The sequence below is a fragment of the Colobus angolensis genome, unplaced genomic scaffold, assembly GCF_000951035.1.
Source record: "Colobus angolensis palliatus isolate OR3802 unplaced genomic scaffold, Cang.pa_1.0 Scaffold239, whole genome shotgun sequence".
In the NCBI taxonomy this organism is placed as follows: Eukaryota; Metazoa; Chordata; class Mammalia; order Primates; family Cercopithecidae; genus Colobus; species Colobus angolensis.
Genome location: NW_012115588.1, coordinates 201,254 through 221,457, shown reverse-complemented (window position 1 = coordinate 221,457; position 20,204 = coordinate 201,254). Strand labels below are relative to the sequence as shown.

General features: G+C 52.8%; 1 protein-coding gene across 1 annotated transcript in view; it reads right to left on the bottom strand.

The window, feature by feature from the left end:
- ACO2 (aconitase 2, mitochondrial) overlaps window positions 1–20,204 on the bottom strand; it is a 58,772-nt gene that overhangs the window by 7,864 nt on the left and 30,704 nt on the right. Inside the window, exons 2-8 of the mRNA XM_011945081.1 lie at window positions 12,467–12,725; window positions 8,351–8,443; window positions 4,897–5,055; window positions 4,514–4,664; window positions 2,509–2,613; window positions 1,580–1,671; window positions 749–854 (exon numbers count right to left, since the gene is read on the bottom strand). Of these exons, the coding sequence (XP_011800471.1) occupies window positions 749–854; window positions 1,580–1,671; window positions 2,509–2,613; window positions 4,514–4,664; window positions 4,897–5,055; window positions 8,351–8,443; window positions 12,467–12,607 (847 nt within the window). The 5' untranslated portion in view covers window positions 12,608–12,725. The remainder of the gene's footprint in view (window positions 1–748; window positions 855–1,579; window positions 1,672–2,508; window positions 2,614–4,513; window positions 4,665–4,896; window positions 5,056–8,350; window positions 8,444–12,466; window positions 12,726–20,204) is intronic.

Here is a 20,204-nt window from a genome sequence, read left to right as displayed (position 1 = left end):
GGGGTTTCACCATGTTAGCCAGGATGTACTTTCTAATTATTAAGCCACCAAAGATTTTTTTTCTTAAAATTGCTTCAATGAATAAGGGCAAACACATTATATTGCCCTTATTTTCGGCCAGACAATATAGAAACCTCTTTTCACATGTTAGTTTATAACTTCTACAGACAACTGTATATATTGTTTTTTTTTGAGACGGCGTCTCGCTCTGTCGCCCAGGCTGGAGTGCAGTGGCGTGATGTTGGCTCACTGCAAGCTCCGCCTCCCGGGTTCACGCCATTCTCCTGCCTCAGCCTCCCCAGCAGCTGGGACTACAGGCACCCGCCAACATGCCCGGCTAATTTTTTGTATTTTTAGTAGAGACGGGGTTTCACCGTGTTAGCCAGGATGCTCTCAATCTCCTGACCTCTTGATCCACCCGCCTCGGCCTCCCAAAGTGCTGGGATTACAGGTGTGAGCCACCGCGCCCGGCCAATTTTTGCGTTTTAAGAGGGTTTTTCCATGTTGCCCAGGCTGGTCTTGAACTCCTAGACTCAAGTAATCCACCTGCGTTGGCCTCCCGAAATGCTGGGATTTCAAGCATGAGCCACTACCCCTGGCCGAAAAAATAATTTCTCAATACTAAACCCATTTCAGAAACTGCCCACCTTAGCAAGTGCCACACAGTAGGCACAGGTGACTGTCTACAGCTCCGGGCAGAGCCACTGGCCCCGAGACCTGCTAAACAGATGGGGTGGAAGGTGCTCACCCACTCGGATGTCCAGAGGCCATCCTTCCTTCTCTGCCACCTTGCCCACTTCTGCCACAGGGTGAGCCAGGTCAGGGGTGAAGGGCCCATTGATGTGTGGCTTTAGCTGAAGAAACAGACATGCAAGGAAAAGAAAAAGAGGAGGGAAGAAACCTTGCAGTGGGGCCAGCCTCCTTCATGCCCCACCACGTCCCCACAGACAGGCCAACGGCTTTCTGTTGACTGAAACCTCATCACAGGGAAGACCTGAGCAGCTGGCTCTGCACACACCCGTTCCTGGGCTCCCTCCAGCCCTGCAAGCCTGGGCTCAGCTCTGCTCTGCAGATGAAGGACCTGAAGCTCAGAAGTGACATGCTGTGCTCGAGGTCACACAGCTAGGAGACAGCAGAGGAATGGAATGAATCAAGGCTGTCGTCTTCCTAAGTTCATTATCTCCCATTCAATGTTGCTTTTGGAATCTTTTTTTTTTTTTTGAGACAGTGTCGCTCTGTCACCCAGGCTGGAGTGCAGTGGTGCAATCTCAGCTGACTGCAACCTCTGTGTCCCGAGTTCAAGCGATTCTCCTGCCTCAGCCTCCTGAATAGCTGGGATTACAGGCACATGGCACTACACCCAGCTAATTTTTGTATTTTTTTTTTTTAGTAGAGACAGGGTTTCACCATGTTGGACAGGTTGTTCTGGAACTGCTGACCTCAACAGATCCACACGCCTTGGCCTCCCAAAGTGCTGGGATTACAGGTGTGAACCACCGCCTGGCCCTCAGTATTTAGGCAGGACCCGCCCTGCTCCCCCCTACTCTAAGAAACTTCTTAAACCCAATTGTCTCCTCACCTCACTGAGGTTAACTTCAATTAGTTGGTCATAGTGGCAGCCAGGGTCAGGCACCAGGTGATCCTTGAATTCATCAGCTAGATTGGCAATGTCTGAAATCAACAAGGGACAGGGATGGAGCACGTGAAACAGAAAGTCTTCTCGAGCGTTCACTCACCGCCCACCGGAACACCCGCCGAACACCAGGCCCGGGGCGCTGACTAGGCCAATGAAGAAACCAAGGCTGCTGTCCCTGCCCTTACAGAGCTCACACCCTAGTGCAGGAGCTGTCAGGGACACGGAGACACAAAGGAGGAGCACCAGCGAAGGTTCAGAGCCGGGGAGGGTGTCCTAGAAGTGAAGAGCTGAGTTTTGAAGCAGCAGTCACTCATTAAGGAAAGGGAAGGGCCTCCCAAGGATTCCACGTGCTTATGGCTCTGCCCATGGGCCCTGGTCTCTGGCTCCTCGTTCACTCCCCCCACGCACCACCCTTCACAGGTGCTAGTGCCCTCTGAGCTCCAAAGAAGCCAAGCTAGAGCCTCAGGAAGTTGTCAGGGGAGGCTGGAACGATGGTTCTCCTTCCAGATGTTCCCGTTAGGTCAGGAATTATCAACAGAAGTGATCCCTATAATTTCCAGAGCTTCCTGTAGTGGAGAGCAGGGACCAGCCCGAGAAGGGCGGGCATTCAGCCACCTTCCAGGGAAAATGAAATTCCCATCCTGAGATGGGGCTATCTTGAACTCAGACACCAGGCCCTTTGAGAAGCTAGAGAGAGCTCCAGACACTCAGAAACATATCGCACCTCTTCAGGGCTTTCTCAGAGCCTCAGACGCCTGTCTGGAGGCACTAGGTTAAGGGCCCCTGCCCTACAGGGAAAGGCATAGCTCTGTCTTGGGGAGGAGCAGGCATGTGACTGTCCCACCCACACGGGCCTGCCCCCGCCAGCTCACCTGCTCGGCCGGTCTTGCTCAGGTACTTCTTCATCCGCTGGTTGTAAGGGAACACGGAAGTGGTGGCCCCAATTTCTGCACCCATGTTGCAGATTGTCGCCATGCCTGTGGAGCAAAAGAGCTCTGGGCATTGGCTGGTGGTCAGGCCATGGTCCCATGCACCTGCTACACGGCCACCCGCATCTTCACACCAGGGAGCTGCATCGCTTCTCCCCGCTGAGAGAGATGTGGTGATAGCGGGCCGACTCATTCCTTGGGCCCTGGGTAAAAACCTGGGCCAGTGAGGGGAGGCCATGGGGACCAGAGCTCAGGGCCCCAGCTCAGGGTGGCTGCTGGGTAGAGTGAAGAGGACTCAGGTGAAGATTCAGCCCCCACACACTGAGCTGCAAGTGTGGAGCCTGTCGCTCAAGAGACCAAACAGACACCACGTACTGAAGGCTGACCTGGCCAGACACTGCCCAGTTGCTATTCTTTTTGGCAGGGGAGGAACTGGCTCAGAGAGATTCAAGGTCATGCCATAAAGCACATGAAGATGCTGGCATTCGGGTCTCGGTCTGTCTGCCTGGTGGCCCGCCCCTCCTTCAGCCATACCATGGTGGAGACATTTTTCTGTGTCTCAAGTTTTCCAGCGATGGAGGCCGAGGCGGGCGGATCACCTGAGGTCAGGAGTTTGAGACCAGCCTGGTCAACACGGTGAAACCCCATCTCTACTTAAAAAAAAAAAAAATACAGGCTGGGCGAGGTGGCTCACATCTGTAATCCCAGCACTTTGGGAGGCCAAGGTGGGCAGATCACGAGGTCAAGAGATCGAGACCATCCTAGCCAACATGGTAAAACCCCGTCTCTACTAAAAATACAAAAATCAGCAGGGTGTGGCAGCATGCACCTGTAGTCCCAGCTACTTGGGAGGCTGAGGCAGGAGAATCGCTTGAACCTGGGAGGCGGAGGTTGCAGTGCGCCAAGATTGCGCCACTGTACTCCAGCCTGGCGACACAGCAAGACTCCGGCTCAAAACAAAACAAAACAAAAAAATACAAAAAAAGTAGCTGGGCATCATGGTACACACCTGTAATCCCAGCTACTCAGGAGGCTGAGACCAGAGAATCGCTTGAACCCAGGAGGTGGAGATTGCAGTGAGCCGAGAGTGTACCACTGCATTCCAGCCTGGGCGACAGAGTGAGACTCTGTCCCAAAAAACAAAAACAAAAACAAAACTGACATGATACACACTGTCTGGACCACAAAGCGTCACAGAACTGGTGGGGCTCACAGGTACCCCAGCTGCTACCAGGCCCCCTGCCTCAGGAGCCACTAGGACGGAGGTAGGGGCCTATTACCAACTTCCCGGCTGAGCAGTCCTGTGGCGGGAGTGAGCCCATCACTGCAGGGGAACCAGAGTTCTGCAGGGCTGCCAGGGAGCCCAGGCAGGCAGCTGGGAAGTCTGGACTGTTGCAAGTCTCCCTGGATTTCTGAGGGCCAGGCATGGAGGCCAGGTCACCAAGACTGACAGGCAGGGAGCAGCCGGCTCCCACGTGGTCTTAGAGGCTGACAGGCACCAATCTCTAATCCAAGGGAAGTGTGTGAGGTTCGAACTTCAGCCAAGGGAGAATGTGGGCCTGCGGCTGCTTCCTGAATGAAGCCCTCGCTCTGCCCATTCCCACCACTGCCTCTGTCCTCTCTGGATTCGTCTAAATCACCCAAGGTGGCCTAGTGCTGTGGCCTGGGCCCAGTCGCAGAAGCTGACTTGGTTCCTAACTGTGTGTAGCCACAGGAAGTCACTGGCAGCCTTGACGGGGGTCTCCGTCTCTTCATCTGTTTAATGAGGGTGTGGACTGGACAATCTCTAATGCTGTCTCCAATTTTCCTTCTACCTCTGTCTATCCCAGGTCCCCAAACGGAAGAGACAGATTCTCAAGGGAAGGCCATTCATTGCTTCTACTCCCAAGTGGAGACCCATGAGGCCCAGCACAGGGTAGGGGCCACGCCGCCTGGCCGCCTTCCTCACCGGTGCAGGAGATGGAGTCTACACCAGGCCCGTGGTATTCCACGATGGCACCTGTGCCACCTTTCACCGTGAGGATGCCTGCCACCTTCAGGATCACATCTTTGGGTGAGGTCCAACCAGAGAGGGAGCCTGTCAGCTTCACGCCAATCACCTGGACAGGAGGGGGGTGAGGCGGCTGTCAGAGGCCCTGTGTGCCTGTGCCAGCCGCAAAGTCAGGATGGGCCTGCTGCCATTCCCATTGCTGCTTACTGGTCTCTGCCTCCCTCCCAGAAGATTCGAGTTTGACTTGTTCCCTTTTTCCTCCTGGGTCCCATCGTCTCCTGTTCATCCCCACCAACCACCGCCCCGAAGCCAGCCCAGAATGAGTCCCTCCCCACCCTCACCTTGGGACACTTCAGCTCCCAGGGGATCCCAGCCATGACATCCACAGCATCGGCACCCCCAACTCCAATGCAGATGCCCCCCAGGCCGCCACCATTGGGGGTGTGGGAGTCAGTGCCGATCAGAAGAACCCCAGGGTATGCATAGTTTTCCAGAATAATCTGAAAAATAATCCAAGATGTTAATATTTAGAAACCCTCAGCCGGGAATGGAGATGGGGCCCAAAAGGGGTCTACAAAACGGCCCCATTGACCCTGGGCCTCCCAACCACGTCCAGCCACTCTCCCAGGATAGAGCTGATGGAAGCAGCCCCGTTTAATCCAGACGGTCTCCAGGGTGGCCAAGAAGAGTCAGAGCCTCGGGAGACAGGCGGCCTGGGCTCTGGAGTAGCTCTGATAGTTCCTGCTATGTGGCTTGGGCCTTTGGACGCTGCCCCATGCCTCAGTTTCCTCATTTGTAGCATAGTAACCAAACACCCACACCACCATGACCCCAGGACGCGACAAGAACCAGAGAAACTGTCCTGTGATGGGCCCAGGCCTGGCCTCGTCCTGGGTGTGGAGAGTCCCCACCTGGCTTCTCATCGGGGTGAGCGATTCTTCCAGGAGCTGGCTCCAGCCCCACAAGATCCCTGAGGAAGAAGTCCTGGGGCCCCAATGGGTGCACAAAGCTATTAATTTTTCCTCAACTGAAAAGAATAGGTGATGCCTCGTCTACTTCAGCATCTGGAGGTGGCTCTGAGAACCCCTGTGACTTGCTCAAGGGATAACGCCACCCTGCCTCATCACCTGTCCCATTTCACAGTACTCCCTTCACTCAGGCGCTCCTCCCAGCTGGGGGGAGCACTTCCCCCAAAACATGTGATAAGAAAGGCAGCAGAGGTATAGGGTCAACACCCGAGTGTGGCCCAGGCACCCAGGCACCTCTGAGGCACCAGCCCCCTGAAGCTGCAGAACACTGCCGGGCAAGCCCTGAGCCAGGCATCCTGTGCGGGGTCTGAGGTCTGGCCCCACCACGTACTAGTTGTTGTGGGACCTTGGACAAGTCACTTCACCTCTCCGAGCTCAGCTTCCTTATCAAACAGTAGCTAACAATCGTGCTCACATCATTGCATCACTAATGACTGGATGAGATCCTGTCCATGAGGCATGGAATAGTGCCTGGGGGAGGCGACATTTTTATTTATTGTTTTGCAGCAAAAGCCTTCACCTGAGGTTCTGCTGCTCATCTGTCAGATGGAGTGAGTGCCCCGCCCATGGATGTGGGGAAGAACACACACAATGAGAGGTCTGAGGGGCTCTGTGAACTCTCAGGACCCACCAGTGCTCCCAGACATCTTACAGAAACCCCAGGGCCTCTGCCTCAGGCCAAGATCTGCCCAGCAGACTCTAAGGTGCAAAGGGTCTTGTCTCTTGGGGATGCAGAGGAAAGGCCTGGCTGCGAAGAACTGCTGCTGCCATGCACAAGGATTTAAGACTAGTACATCCCTAAAGAGCCTCAAGGTTGTAAAAGCTGCATCCATGAAGGCTGGGCACACAGAATTCGGGGCGTCTACACAGTGCAGACACATGTGGTCCACATCCGGGGGAGAGGCCAGGCAGACATGAGGACTGCAGAAGGTGTCACAACGATGCTGGCCGTGACAGTGAGCTCCCCAGTCTGTGGCTGGGAAGAAGGACTAATGCCTAGAACTACACCTGGAAATTCAGCCGTGCATCCACACAACACACATGTACATTAAGGACCTATTCTGTACTGACCTGGTCCCAAACCCAGAGCTAGAGAGGAATAAGTAAGCCACAGTCCCTGTCACCACAGAGCACAAGATCCAGTGCAGAAAGCACTCGGCCCATGCTGGGAACATAATGTGAAGAGATCCCACAGAGGATCCCACTGGAAGCCACTGTGCCAGGCACGGGAAGGGCGGGGGAGGCTCCACAGGGGAACCAGAAAGCCGTGACGTGGAGGCAGGTGTGCCGGCCACGCAGGGCCAGAGCACTCCTCGGAGGGAAAGGGGTTCAGGTTTGGGTTGGACCTAGTGGACTGAGGCTGCTGATGACGGGAAGAAAAGTAAAGCTGCTAAGTACTCCCATGGCGCCTGGGCATTTTCTTTTTAAAGAAACAAACCCATGAGGCCGTATACTTAGCTAGCTGGTGGCAGGTGTGAGCTGCCATCACTCACGGCTCCAAACTTTGGCCCAGGAGCTGCCATCAAGGTCTGGGCATTTGTACTGAAGTAGAAAGGGAGACACCTGCATTGCAGCGCCCTTCCTAACAGAAAGCCAAGGCTGGGTCCGCCTGACTCCCTAACCCTGCTGCAGAGAGGGGCTTTCTAGTCCCCACATGCCGCTGCAAATGGCCATTCCCAGGCAGCCCCTTCCTGGCAAGAGTGACGGTTGGGCGGGGCAGAGGAGTGATCCCCTGCTGGCTCTGGTTTCAGAGCAGGGCAGTGCTGGGGGCCCATGCGGGGTCAGATTACAGCCTGCTCAGCACACCCTGAGGAGGCCCGGACAGTGAGGTCTGCGATGAGGTGGGGACGGTCACTTTGCAAAGGTGCGAAGAGGCAGGTTTCATACCTACGGGGAGATGTCAATGAACACAAACCAGGTCAGTGGTCTGTAACAGTGCCTTTGGGAGAAAGGGAAGCACCTGCCTCCCCAGGATATACATGCTCACACCTGCACTTCCAGAGATGAAACTGTCCACCAAAAAGAAGACCCATCCTTGGGACACCTCAGCAGAGTCCCTGGCTGACATGGCCACATGACCTATGGTACCTCCACCCTACAGAACACCATGAGGGAGCCAAAAAGAATCCGAGGAGCGTGCCACGTGCAGAAGCAGAAAGAGCTCTGGGGGTGAGGAAGGTGGCAGAGCAGCGCGGTGGCATGGGGCACCTGCTCCAGGCCAGCCCCCCTGCCCACAGGTCCTGGCTCAGTTAGCCAGCTAGCTGTCCCTCTGTGCCTCAGCTGCCTCCTCTGTAGGGTGCGGATAGTAAAAGCACCTACCTCACAGGGCATGGCGAATATCTTTCTTTCAAGTGCTCAGCCTAGTACCTGACACACTGTATGGGTTCATCAAGTGTCAGCGATGCATGCCACAAGGGGTGACACTTGTGAAAAAAAACAAAATAATACCACGTTCTGTATGAGAGTTTATGGGAATACAGATGCTTGAACACAAGCCCAGAAGACAATGTGGAAAGAAACATGTTGCACTTAACATGCTGGTTACCTGGGTTAGGAGGGATTATTTTAACTTCTCACCCAGAAAATGAGAACGTATAATGACATAATGAAAATCAGTTTCAAAACAAAGGAGGAAGACCATAAGAACTGATGGAGATGTCATCCAGTTCCCCTCAGCCCCGCTGGGCCTCAAACCCCCTGCCCCCATAGGCCTGGAACATACTCTCTGGCTTGGGCTCTTGGGACGGCAGGCTGAGCCCAGCTTTACCTGGTGAATGATTCCAGATCCAGGCTTCCAGAAGCCCACGCCATATTTGGCACCTGCAGTTGCCAGGAAATTATAAACTTCCTGGTTGATGTCCTATTGAGACAAATCAATAATCGGGTGTTAGCAACATGGTTTGTGTCCAGGTGACCCTCACCAAGCCCTCCCCACCCCACTAGCCTCCCTTCTGACTCTGAAATGCTGGCACTGGAGACAGGCCCTCTCTTAGAGACCTTCTAAAAATAATTTCAAAGAGCTTGGATGTTGGCCCAGTGTCCACTAGCAGTGCCAGAGAGAAAGACAGGGGAGCAGAGATGGAGCCCCAGTTCTGTGACACCTGGCCAGGGTGGTGGGTCTGGAACAAGTCCCTGCCCTGGTCTGGGTCGCAGTTTCCTTATCTGGAGAAGGGACTGGTCTAAATAATTGCCAAGAGTCCCTGTGGCACTCAAGTCCCCAGCTGAGGCCAGCAGTGCAGAGGCAGGCCCTGGCCTAGGTGCGGTGGCCGGGCATGGTGGCTCACGCCTGTCATCCCAACACTTTGGGAGGCTGAGGCAGGTAGATCACTTGAGGTCAGGAGTTCAAGACCAGCCTGGGCAACATAGCAAAACCCTCTCTCTACTAAAAATACAAAAATTAGCCAGGCGTGATAGTGCACACCTGTAATTCCAATTACTCAGGAGGCTGAGGCACGAGAATTGGTTGAACCTGGGAGACAAAGGGTGCAGTGAGCCAAGATCGTGCCACTGCACTCCAGCCTAGGAGACAGCGAGACTCTGTCTCAAAAAATAAAAATAAAAATAAAATAAATAAAAATTAGCCGTGCACCTGTGGTCCCAGCTACCCGGGGGCCGAGGCAGGAGGATCACTTGAACCCAGGAGTTCAAGGCTGCAATGAGCCGAGATTGCACCACTATACTCCCGCCTGAGTGACAGGGCAAAACCTTGTCTCAAAAAAACAAAACAGGCCAGGCGCGGTGGCTCATGCCTGTAATTCCAGCACTCTGGGAAGCCGAGGCAGGCGGATCACGAGGTCAGGAGATCGAGACCATCCTGGCTAACACAGTGAAACCCCGTCTCTACTAAAAAATACAAAAAATTAGCTGGGCGTAGTGGCGGGCGCCTGTAGTCCCAGCTACTCGGGAGGCTGAGGCAGCAGAATAATATCAACCCGGGAGGCAGAGCTTGCAGTGAGCCGAGATCTCGCCACCGCACTCCAGCCTGGGGTGACAGAGTGAGACTCCGTCTCACAAACAAAACAAAACAAAACAAAAACCCCCGAGGCTTTTTTTGAAATAACTTGCTGGAGATCCCAGACTTAGGCAACACCTGAGCGAGCCCCCTGGACTGGGGTCTGGCTGTCAGAAGTGCTGAATTCTTGCTAATGTGTTTGATGGGCCCAAATGGAAGGCTGTCGAATGGACCACTGTTCTGAAAAGGAGGTTTCAGCAAAAGGAAATGATGACACGGGCTGTAGCCATCCTGCCTGTAATCCGAAGGAAGCTTCCTTGGGGGACAGGGAAGGGCCCACTGCACGGTAGATGTGAGGCCAGGATTTATCTGGAAGACATGGGAGGTCCCTGGACAAGTGGGACTGACCCCAGTGACAAAAGGGTGGGACTCTAGTGGACTCTACTGAGCCTCAAAGGAGGAACTAGGAAATGGGACCTGCCAGCCTCTGGCATGGAAGAGCCATGCTTCTGAGAAGGGACCCCAGCCAGCGCCCCCAGACCCTCGATAAGATACACTCAAACCACACACCCCTTCCCTGAAACTCCAGACCAGTGTGCGTCCTCTGAAGGCCCACTGGGCTCCCCCAGATAAGAGAATGGCAAAGAACGTGGGTTTCCAGAGCAGTCTCTTTCCAATTAATAATTAATACACTGGCTTTTTCATTTACAAATCAGTCACTTATGAAATTGGTATCCAGGACAGGAGGCTGTGGTTGTGTCTGGGCACATGTGCCTATACGTCTGTGTTGAGTGTGAGGAAGGGGTGTGGGAGGACCCCAGACTGGTGCCAGAGTCTCGGCCTGAACTCAGCCTGGATCCCTCTCTGGTTCTGTTACCTTAAACAGGTCACTGCCTCTCTGAGCCCTAGCCAGAGGGACACTTTACAAATACATGTAAAGATGACCATATTCTAGGCCAGACGTGGTGGCTCACACCTGTAATCCCAGCACTTTGGTAGGCCGAGGTGGGTGGAACACCTGAGGTCAGGAGTTTGAAACCAGCCTGGCCAACATGGTGAAACCCTGTCTCTACTAAAAATATGAAAATTAGCTGGGTATGGTGGTGGGTGCCTGTAATTCCAGCTACTCGGGAAGCTAAGGCATGAGAATAGCTTGAACCCAGGAGGCAGAGGTTATAGTGAGCTGAGACTGCAGTGAGCCAAGATTGCGTCACTGCACTCCAACCTGGGGGTAGAGCAAGACTCTGTCTCAAAAAAAAGAGACCATACTCTTTCCCTGCTTAAACCATTCTAGGACTCTGAGGATGGTGACCACAGCCCTTCCCAGAGCCCTCAAGTCCCTGGCTGCCCCTCCCCACCTCACACCACCCACTCTTCCAAACGCAGAAAGCTCCAGCACTATAGTCCCCCTCTCACTGCCACAAAAGCATCAAGTTCCTTCCTGCCCCAGGGCCTTTGCAAATGCTGTTCTTTCTAGCATGTTCTGGCTCCAGTCAATGCAACTCATATGTTCAGTCCTCAGGTTATCTGTCACATCCTCAAAGAAGCTATCTCTTTCCCCAACATCTAAATTAGACCCTTTTTTACACTGACCAAGTCCTGCACTTTCCCTTCCTAACACATGACTTGAACACACTGAACCTCAGTACCTAGCCCAGTGCCTGGCACATGAAGAATGTTCAATTTGTTGAATGCATGAGGGAGTGAGCTCTGAATCCTGTGACCGTGAATCTCATCTCCAGAAGGTTGACTCTGAGCCCATAAAGCAAGCAGAGGGCCAGCCCCTGAAGGCAGTGGCCCTGCTGTGGGCAGCTGTCCCCAGGGCTGAAGAGGACCCACGTTCTTGGCCATGTGCAGCTCCCGGCACTGTGGGAGCTCCTGTAACATTACCCCCACCAGTGTTGCTGCTAATGTGGAAATCGCCAGCCGGCAGGCACGACTGTCCTTTCAGCTGAGTGGAAAGAGCCACTGTGGAGCCAGGATACACACCAGGGGGCCAGGGTAGAAGAGAGGGCCTGAGTGAGAGCGCCGCCCTGAGCGTTTCCCATGGGTCTGGGAGGCTTTGAGCCATGCTGACCCTGGGAGCCAGAGCACTTTCAATCGCATGCCCACAGGCCGCAGCTCTGCCAGCATTCAGCTCCTGCCAACGCCCCTCCCTGTGAGGGGGTTCACTCCCACTGCAGGGGCTGGAGAGTGCAGAGGCCCAGAGCTGGGAGAGAGTGGCCCGCTGTTGCCAAGAGTAGGCAGCCACAAAGAGTAGACTCCCGCAAGCTGAGCCTGGGAGAAGGAGCAGGAACTCGATTTCATAGAAGGGTGGGGAAAAGCCTTCGGCGTGGCATATGGCCACCCCCATGTAGTTAAGCGAAACTCACAGAAGAATGGTCCCCAGAGGAGGTTCCTCAGTGAGAGAGCACCAGAGTGGGAGCCAAGATCAGCACTGAGCCCTAATCGTGCCCTCATGTAGTTACAGAACTCAAGTATGGTGCCACTGCCACCTCAAATGTACAAACAGTGACCCTAGCAGGCCTACTTCCCGGACAGGGTCCTCGGAGGGTCAGAGGAGAGCGGGAGTGGGTGCAGATGGGATGCTGGCAAACTGTGCTAAGATGTGCCCCTCACGGCTCAGGCAGACAGGGCCCCTTCCAGAGCACCTGGCAGGATTCAATCATCTTCCAACAGGACAGAAAAAGGACCTGTAGTGTGGGAAAGTCAAGGATGATTTTTACTTTCTTTGGGCTTCCTCTGTATTTTTTAACACAATGAGCAAGTGGTACTTTTAGAAAGAGTAAAAAGTAAACAGGTTTTAAAAGCAGACCAATCCAAAAAACTGTGAGAATGTGCAGGCAATGCCCTGGTTTGCTCCAGCGTGAGAGTGAGGCCTCTTGCCCAGTCTTGCCCACTTGTCCGCCCCCAAGGCCACCTTCCACTCACCTTGGCCCGGCGCAGGTCTTTCTCGCCCCCGAGCTGGGCCTCAATCAGATGGTCACAGTGGATGGTGGACGGCACGGCCACCTTGGGCAGCCCGCTGCTGATGAACTGCAGCATGGCCATCTGGGCCGTCGCATCCTGCATGGCCACACGGTCCGGCCGCAGCCGCAGGTACGACCTGCCCCGCTCGATTTCCTGGCCGGCGGGGTCATCCAGGTGTCCATACACGATCTTCTCTGAGAGGGTCAGCGGCCGGTTCAACCTGGTGGGAGAAGAGCAGAAGGGTGACCTGGTGCCAGCTGCACGGCCTCCTCCCGCCCTGCCTCTCCCTCTCAGTCCACGTGGCAACCTCAACAGTGGCCAGGATCAGGAAGCCTGAACTCAGGACCTCATGTTCCACTTGGGTGGGGACTGCTGGGTCCTGCTCAGTGTGCCACCTCCTCACCTGGCACTTGTTAGGTGCTCCACAATTACTTGATGAGTAAGTGAAGGACATCACAGGAGGGCAGCGCTGGTTCTTTTCAAAGGATCCTGGCTTTCCCAGCATAGTAACTGCTATTATCTACTAAGTCCCCGTAACATGCATATCTCATCATTCTTGCCATTTAACAAAACCACCAAGAAGAAATAGGCTCAGCAGAGTGACCAAGTTCACAGATAGATTTCGCTACTTCCCTCTGTGCCCTCAGCCCCACTAAGGCGCAGGGAATCAGGACCAGCATCCCCTTTACCTGTCCCCCCTGTCCACCATCCCCAACCCTCCACACCTCAGGCCTGGGATGCCTGGCTACCCAACTATGACACTAAAGCTTTGCCCATTAGCTGTGGACATAGACAGGAGCAATCTGTCAGTTTTTAAGAACCGAGACCCGGTCACTGCCACCGGCCTCTCATTGCTCCTCCTCTTCCTAGACCCCATTTCCCCGGAGACTCTACCCCTCCCTTCCTCTTCAGAGCCCAAATGGCAATCCAAACCTGCCCTGGGGTCCAGTCCTGTCAGGACTCAACCGTCTTCTCCCGCCAAGCCTCCCACCCATCTAGACTGAGCTCTGTGCGGGTCCACTTTCCCTACCAGGCTCAACGTTCCCGCTGACTCCTGGCTGCACCCACACAACAAATCAGCCACCCTGCCTGCCACAACAGCCTCTGTCGGACCTCACGCTCTGCCCCCTCAGAATTCTCAAAGCCTAGGCCAAGCTTGAGACTTCCTTCAAGGGAGGAGCAGAGTTTGACCCACACCCAACAGTCTCTGTCCTATTGTTTGAGGCCCAGAAAAAAGTTTCAGACTGGGAGTCAGAAACTCTGAGTTTAACCCTGACCTGGGGCCTGGTGTGGTGGCTCACGCCTGTAATCTTAGCACTTTGGGAAACCAAAGCAGGAAGATCGCTTGAGGCCAGTTAAAGATCAGCCTGGGCAACAGAGTGACACCTCATCTCTATAAAAAATAGAGGCCGGGTGCGGTGGCTCAAGCCTGTAATCCCAGCACTGTGGGAGGCCGACACGGGCGGATCACGAGGTCAGGAGATCGAGACCATCCTGGCTAACACAGTGAAACCCCGTCTCTATTAAAAAAAATACAAAAAACTAGCCGGGCGTAGTGGCGGGCACCTGTAGTCCCAGCTACTCGGGAGGCTGAGGCAGGAGAATGCCGTAAACCCGGGAGGCGGAGCTTGCAGTGAGCCGAGATCACGCCACTGCACTCCAGCCTGGGCGACAGAGCAAGACTCTGTCTCAAAAAAAAAAAAGAGCCAGGCAGGGTGATGCGTGCCTGTAGTCCCAGCTACGCAGGAGGCTGAGGCGGGAGGATCACTTAAGCCCAGGAGATCAAGGCAGCAGTGAGCCATGATCACACCGCTGCACTCCAGCTTGAGCAACACAGCGAGATGCTGTCTCTAATAAAAACAAACAAAAAAGCCCAAACCTGACCTATTACTGAAGCCGCTATTTAACAAGATAAGCAATTGCTGTCGTCCGTGAGCTCAGCCAGCCCATCTCTAAAGTCCAGGGCTTGCGCTGGGATGAGATAACAGCTTGCACTTCCATAGCGCTTCATTTTTAAACCACTTGATTGAGGTATAATTGGCATATAATAAACTGCATATTTAAAGTACACAATTTGCTAAGTTTTGACACTGTATACACCTGTAAAAACCAGCACCACAATCAAGATACGGACTATATCCATCTCTCCTTCAAGTTTCCCCAACCCTTGGTAACTCCCTCCCACCCCTCTGCCACCACTGATGGGCTTTCTGTCACTAGAGACCAGCGTTATCGTAGAATTTACTTTCAGTTCAGCATTATCCTAAGCATTTTCATGTATAAAACTCATTTTATCCTCACAGCACAGATGAGGAAGCTGCAGCACAGACAGACAGAGTAGCTTTGCTCCAGACTGCGAAGTCAGCGAGGGGCACAGCTGGACCACGAGGAGGCAGCAGTGTGGCCCTACAGCTGTGCTCCTGACACTAATCTACATGGTCTCTCCACACCTGGAACCTGGAACCGGGCCGGCACATGGTGAAATGTTCCATTTTCATTATTATTATTATTTTGAGACAAGGTCTTGCTCTGTCACCCAGGCTGGAGTGCAGTGGCACAATTGTAGCTCACTGCAGCCTAAACCTTTCAGGCTCAAGCGATCCTCCCACCTCAGCCTCTGAGTAACTAGGATTACAGGCACGTACCACCACACTGGCTAATTTTATTTATTTATTTTGTTTTAGTAGAAATGACTTCTCATTATATTGACCAGGCTGGTCTTGAACTCCTGGGCTCAAGTGATCTTCCCGAAGAGCTGGAATTACAGGTGTGAACCGCCTCATCCTTTCTCATTTATCGTTATTGTTATCATCAATATGCATGCTGAGAAGGCAGAGAAACTTCCTTCTGCAAGCTGGGTTCCAGTCCCTCACCCCCAAGTTTACCCAACCTCTTCAAAGTAAGAGTTTCCGGCTGGGTGTGGTGGCTCACGACCAGCATCATAGCACTTTGGGAGGCCGAGGCGGACGGATCACTTGAATCCAGGAGTTTGAGACTAGCCTGGGCAACATGGCAAAACTCCACCTCTACAAAAAATATAAAAAGAAGCCAGACATGGTGGCATGTGCCTATAGTCCCAGATACTTCGAAGGCTGAGGTGGGTGAATGGATTGACCCCAGAAGGTCAAGGCTGCAGTGAGCCATATCGAACCACTGCACTCCAGCCTGGGTAACAGAGCAAGACCCTACCTCAAAAAAAAAAAAAAAAAAAAATCCCTAAGGTGCTGGATCTGCTGGCAACAGCTGACCGACTGGTGATTCTGAGCATCTCTACGAATAAAAATAGCACTAGCCTGAGGTACGGCCTGCGCCGATTGCAGCGGCACCACCAAAACTGGTGTACAGGCAATGACTCACTGCAGGCAGCACAGCCCCTCCTTCTGGGCCCCGAGGGAGACAACAAATAGCACATGGGCTTAAAAACCCAAGACCTTGGAAGCAAATGATTGAAGCTATATAAAAAAGCTCAGTGATGCTGAAGTTTTAGGATGGGTTCATCACTGAATGTCCCTGAGGATTAACTAAGGATGACAAAATGGGTCTTCATGTCCATCCGTCCCTCTGCTCTCCAGATGAACAGATCCAGTTCTCAAGAACACACTTAGACTCCTTCTGTCAGCGACACAAGGTGGAAGAAGAGTCCCCCAGCAAGTCCCCTGGCCTTCTAAAAAAGTCTTAGAATTTGTTTTTTCTATTTTTATTTTTTGAGCCAGAGTCTCTTCCTCTGTCACCAGAGACACCACTCTGGCTGGAGTGCTGTGGCGTGGTCTCAGCTCACTGCAACATCCACCTCCTGGGTTCAAGCGATTCTCCTGCCTCAGCCTGCCGAGTAGCTAGGATTACAGGCGCTCGCCACCATGCCCGACTAATTGTTTTGTATTTTTAGTAGACACGGGGTTTCACCATGTTGGCAAGGCTGGTCTCAAACTCCTGGCCTCAAATGATCCACCTGCCTCAGCTTCCCAAAGTGCTGGGATTACAGGCGTGGGCCACCACGCCCGGCCAGAATATAATTCTTTTTAGCATAGCCTCACCTCTGCCCTCTTTCTCTATGTCAGGGTTTCGCAGCCAGGGCACTGTGAACCTGTCTGGGCCAGAGGATTCTTTTGCCATGGGGCTGCCCTGTGCGCTGCAGGATGCTTGGTAGTATTCCTGGTTACCCATTGGGTAACAGTAAGCCCCAACCCCAGCCAAGTTATGACAACCAAAAATATCTCTAGACATCACCAAATGGGCCCTAGGGGACAAAATTGACCACCCTCCACCTTGTTGAGACCTGCTCTGTGGCAACAATGAAAACAGAGAACAGGCTGGGCATGGTGGCTCACACCTGTCATCCCAGCACTTTGGGAGGCTGAGGCAAGTGGATCACAAGGTCAGGAGATTGAAACCATCCTGGCTAACATGGTGAAACCCTGTTTCTACTAAAAATACAAAAATCAGCCGGACATGGTGGCAGGGGCCTGTAATCCCAGCTACTCAGGAGGCTGAAGCAGGAGAATCACTTGAACCCGGGAGGCAGAGGTTGCACTCAGCCGAGATCGCACCACTGCAGTCCAGCCTGGGCAATACAGTAAGACTTCGTTTCAAACAAACAAAAACAAAAGAAAACAGAGAACAATCCTCGTCTGTACTAATCTGGAAAATGTTAACAGTTATTGGACTTAAAAAAAAAAAAAGAAAACGAAAATGAAAAAGTTATTGGACTTTTCTGATTAAGCAAGGTTGGAAAAAAAATAAGCAAAGGAAAAACATTGTTGTAGTTGTCAATTTTAATGATAAAATTAAAACCTAAAAAACTCCCAGTGCCTTAAAGAGTATTTTGTTGGGCCGGGAGCGGTGGCTCAAATCTGTAATCCCAGCACTTTGGGAGGCCGAGACGGGCGGATCACGAGGTCAGGAGATTGAGACCATCCTGGCTAACCCAGTGAAACCCCGTCTCCACTAAAAAATACAAAAAACTAGGTGGGGGGGGTTGCGGGCGCCTGTAGTCCCAGCTACTCGGGAGGCTGAGGCAGGAGAATGGCGTGAACCTGGGGGGCGGAGCTTGCAGTGAGCTGAGATCCGGCCACTGCACTCCAGCCTGGGCGACAGAGCCAGACTCCGGCTCAAAAAAAAAAAAAAAAAAAGAGTATTTTGTTGTTGTTATTAATTGTTTAATGCAAAAACTAAATGGTGAAAAATATTCTTCTGTCAAGTTATCTCAAAGCGAACCTCTTGCTGGGCACAGTGGCTCAGGCCTGTAATCCCAACACTTTGGGAGGCCAAAGGCAGGAGGATCACTTGCGCCCAGGAGTTCAAGACCAGCTTGGGCAACCCCATCTTTTAAATTTTTTTTTTTTTTAATAAATTAAAAAAACAAAAAAGGGCCGGGCAGGGTGGCTCACGTCTGTAATCCCAGCACTTTGGGAGGCCGAGGTGAGAGGCCGAGGCGGACGAATCACGAGGTCAGGAGATCGAGACCATCTTGGCTAACACAGTGAAACCCCGTCTCTACTAAAAATGCAAAAAATTAGCCAGGCGTGGTGGCGGGTGCCTGTAGTCCTAGCTACTCCTTACTCGGGAGGCTGAGGCAGGAGAATGGCATGAACCCAGGAGGCGGAGTTTGCAGTGAGCCGAGATCACGCGACTGCATTCCAGCCTGGGGATGACAGAGACTCTGTCTCAAAACAACAACAAAAAAATGCCAGGCGCAGTGGCTCACGCCTGTAATCCCAGCACTTTGGGAGGCCGAGGCAGGTGGATCACTTGAAGTCAGGAGTTCAAGACCAGCCTGGTCAACATGGTGAAACCCCATCTTTACTAAAAATACAAAAATTAGCTGGGCATGGGGATGCACACCTGTAAGCCCAGCTACTCAGGAGGCTGAGGCAGGACAATCGCCTGAGTCCAGGAGGTGGAGGTTGCAGTGAGCCGAGATTATGCGACTGCACTCCAGCGTAGGCGACAGAGTGAGACTCAGTCTAAAACAAAAACAACAACAAAGCAAATCTCTATGACAGCTCTCCTTCACACCTGATGAAAGCAAGGTGGAAGTGTTTTACAGACTAAAGAAAAATCTATCACTTTTCCACTGAGCAGCGGTCTGAAAGCTCCAAGAATAAATACAAGGTTCTATATTGACGGGGACCATGGTTCTTCATCCTGACTGCACTCTGGGACCTGCTGGGGAACCGGCCAGTACTTCTCACATTTTGATGGGCACACAAGTCCCCTGGTGATCCTGTTAAATGGCCGGTTCTGACTCAGTGGGTCTGAAGTGGGGTCTAAGATGCTGGAATTCTAACAAGCTCCTAGGTGATGCCAATGCTGCTGGCCCACAGACCACATTTTGAATAGCAATGTCTAGACCGCTTGAATCAGAATTGCTGGGAGTGGGGCTCAGGTGTCCATCATTTTTAAAGCTTCCTAGGTGATTCTAACATGGAGCCCAGAAGAAACCCACAAGAACAAGCCCTGGGAGGCACTGGAGTGAGAGAGACACAGGCTTGAGTGTGGGGTCAGTCATTCAATACAGGTATGGCCTTAGGGTATTTCCCCAGTCTGACCTTCAATTTTGTTACCTGCAAAATGGTGGGGGACAGAGATGGAGAGTAACAACCCACAGGGGTTGTTGAGAACAGAAATAATGTGTGTCAAGTACCTAGGCCAGACTGGACAACGAAGTGGGTTCTTCTGTCACAGCCATCCTTGACAAACAATTAATAGGTCTTTTACTATCATTAGATGATGCTGTGCTGGAGACTATTGGAGATCCAGATTAAGGAAGTCCCTACCCTTAAAACTGAAGTGGGGATACCAGTAGATAGAAAGCAAAGTGGCGTGAGAAAGGGAGTATGGGGTGGTGGTTAGAGCACTGGGGGATACAAAGACAAGACACCACCACTCATGCACCGTGTGGCTGTGGGCAGGTCCCTTCTCCAGCTGAGCCTCAGCTGCCCAATGGGTAGACTCAGATTTGTTCTCTCCCAGGATCACCACTGTCAGTATCAAAGAAGCCACCAGGCAGGCAAGGGCACAGCCCTGTCTGCAGTTGTTCAAGTTCCAATCAATCAAAGCAAACCTCTATGACAGCTCTCCTTCATGCCTGATGAAGAGCAAGGTGTGAGTGTGGGAGTGTGGGCTGGTGTGCACTGCCAGCCCCGACTCCTCATCCTTTGTGGTACCTTATTCATCCTTTTGGTGGCGGCATCTAGCCCAGGACCTGGCACACAGGACTGCAGGGTAGAGCTGACTGCCATTTTACCAAGTGAGAAAAATGAGGCCCAGAAAAAAGACATGCTCAAGATCCCACCTTAGGCCAGGCACCATGGCTCACGCCTGTAATCCCAGCACTTTGGGAGGCCACAGTGAGAGAACAGTTTGAGCCCAGGAATTTGAGATCAGTGGCAATATGGCGATATCCCATCTTGACAAAAAAATAAAAAAACTAGGTGAGCATGGTGGCTCACACCTGTGGTCCCGGGTACTCAGGAGGCTGAGGTGGGAGGATCACTCAAAACCAGGAGGTTGAGGTTACAGTGAGCTGTGATCATGCCACTATACTCCAGTGTGGGCAAGAGAGTGAGACCCTGTCTCAAAAAAAAAAAAAAGTCCCAGCTGGGTGCAGTGGCTCACACTTGTAATCCCACCACTTTGGGAAGCTGAGGCAGGTGGATCACCTGAGGTCAGGAGTTTGAGACCAGCCTGGCCAACATGA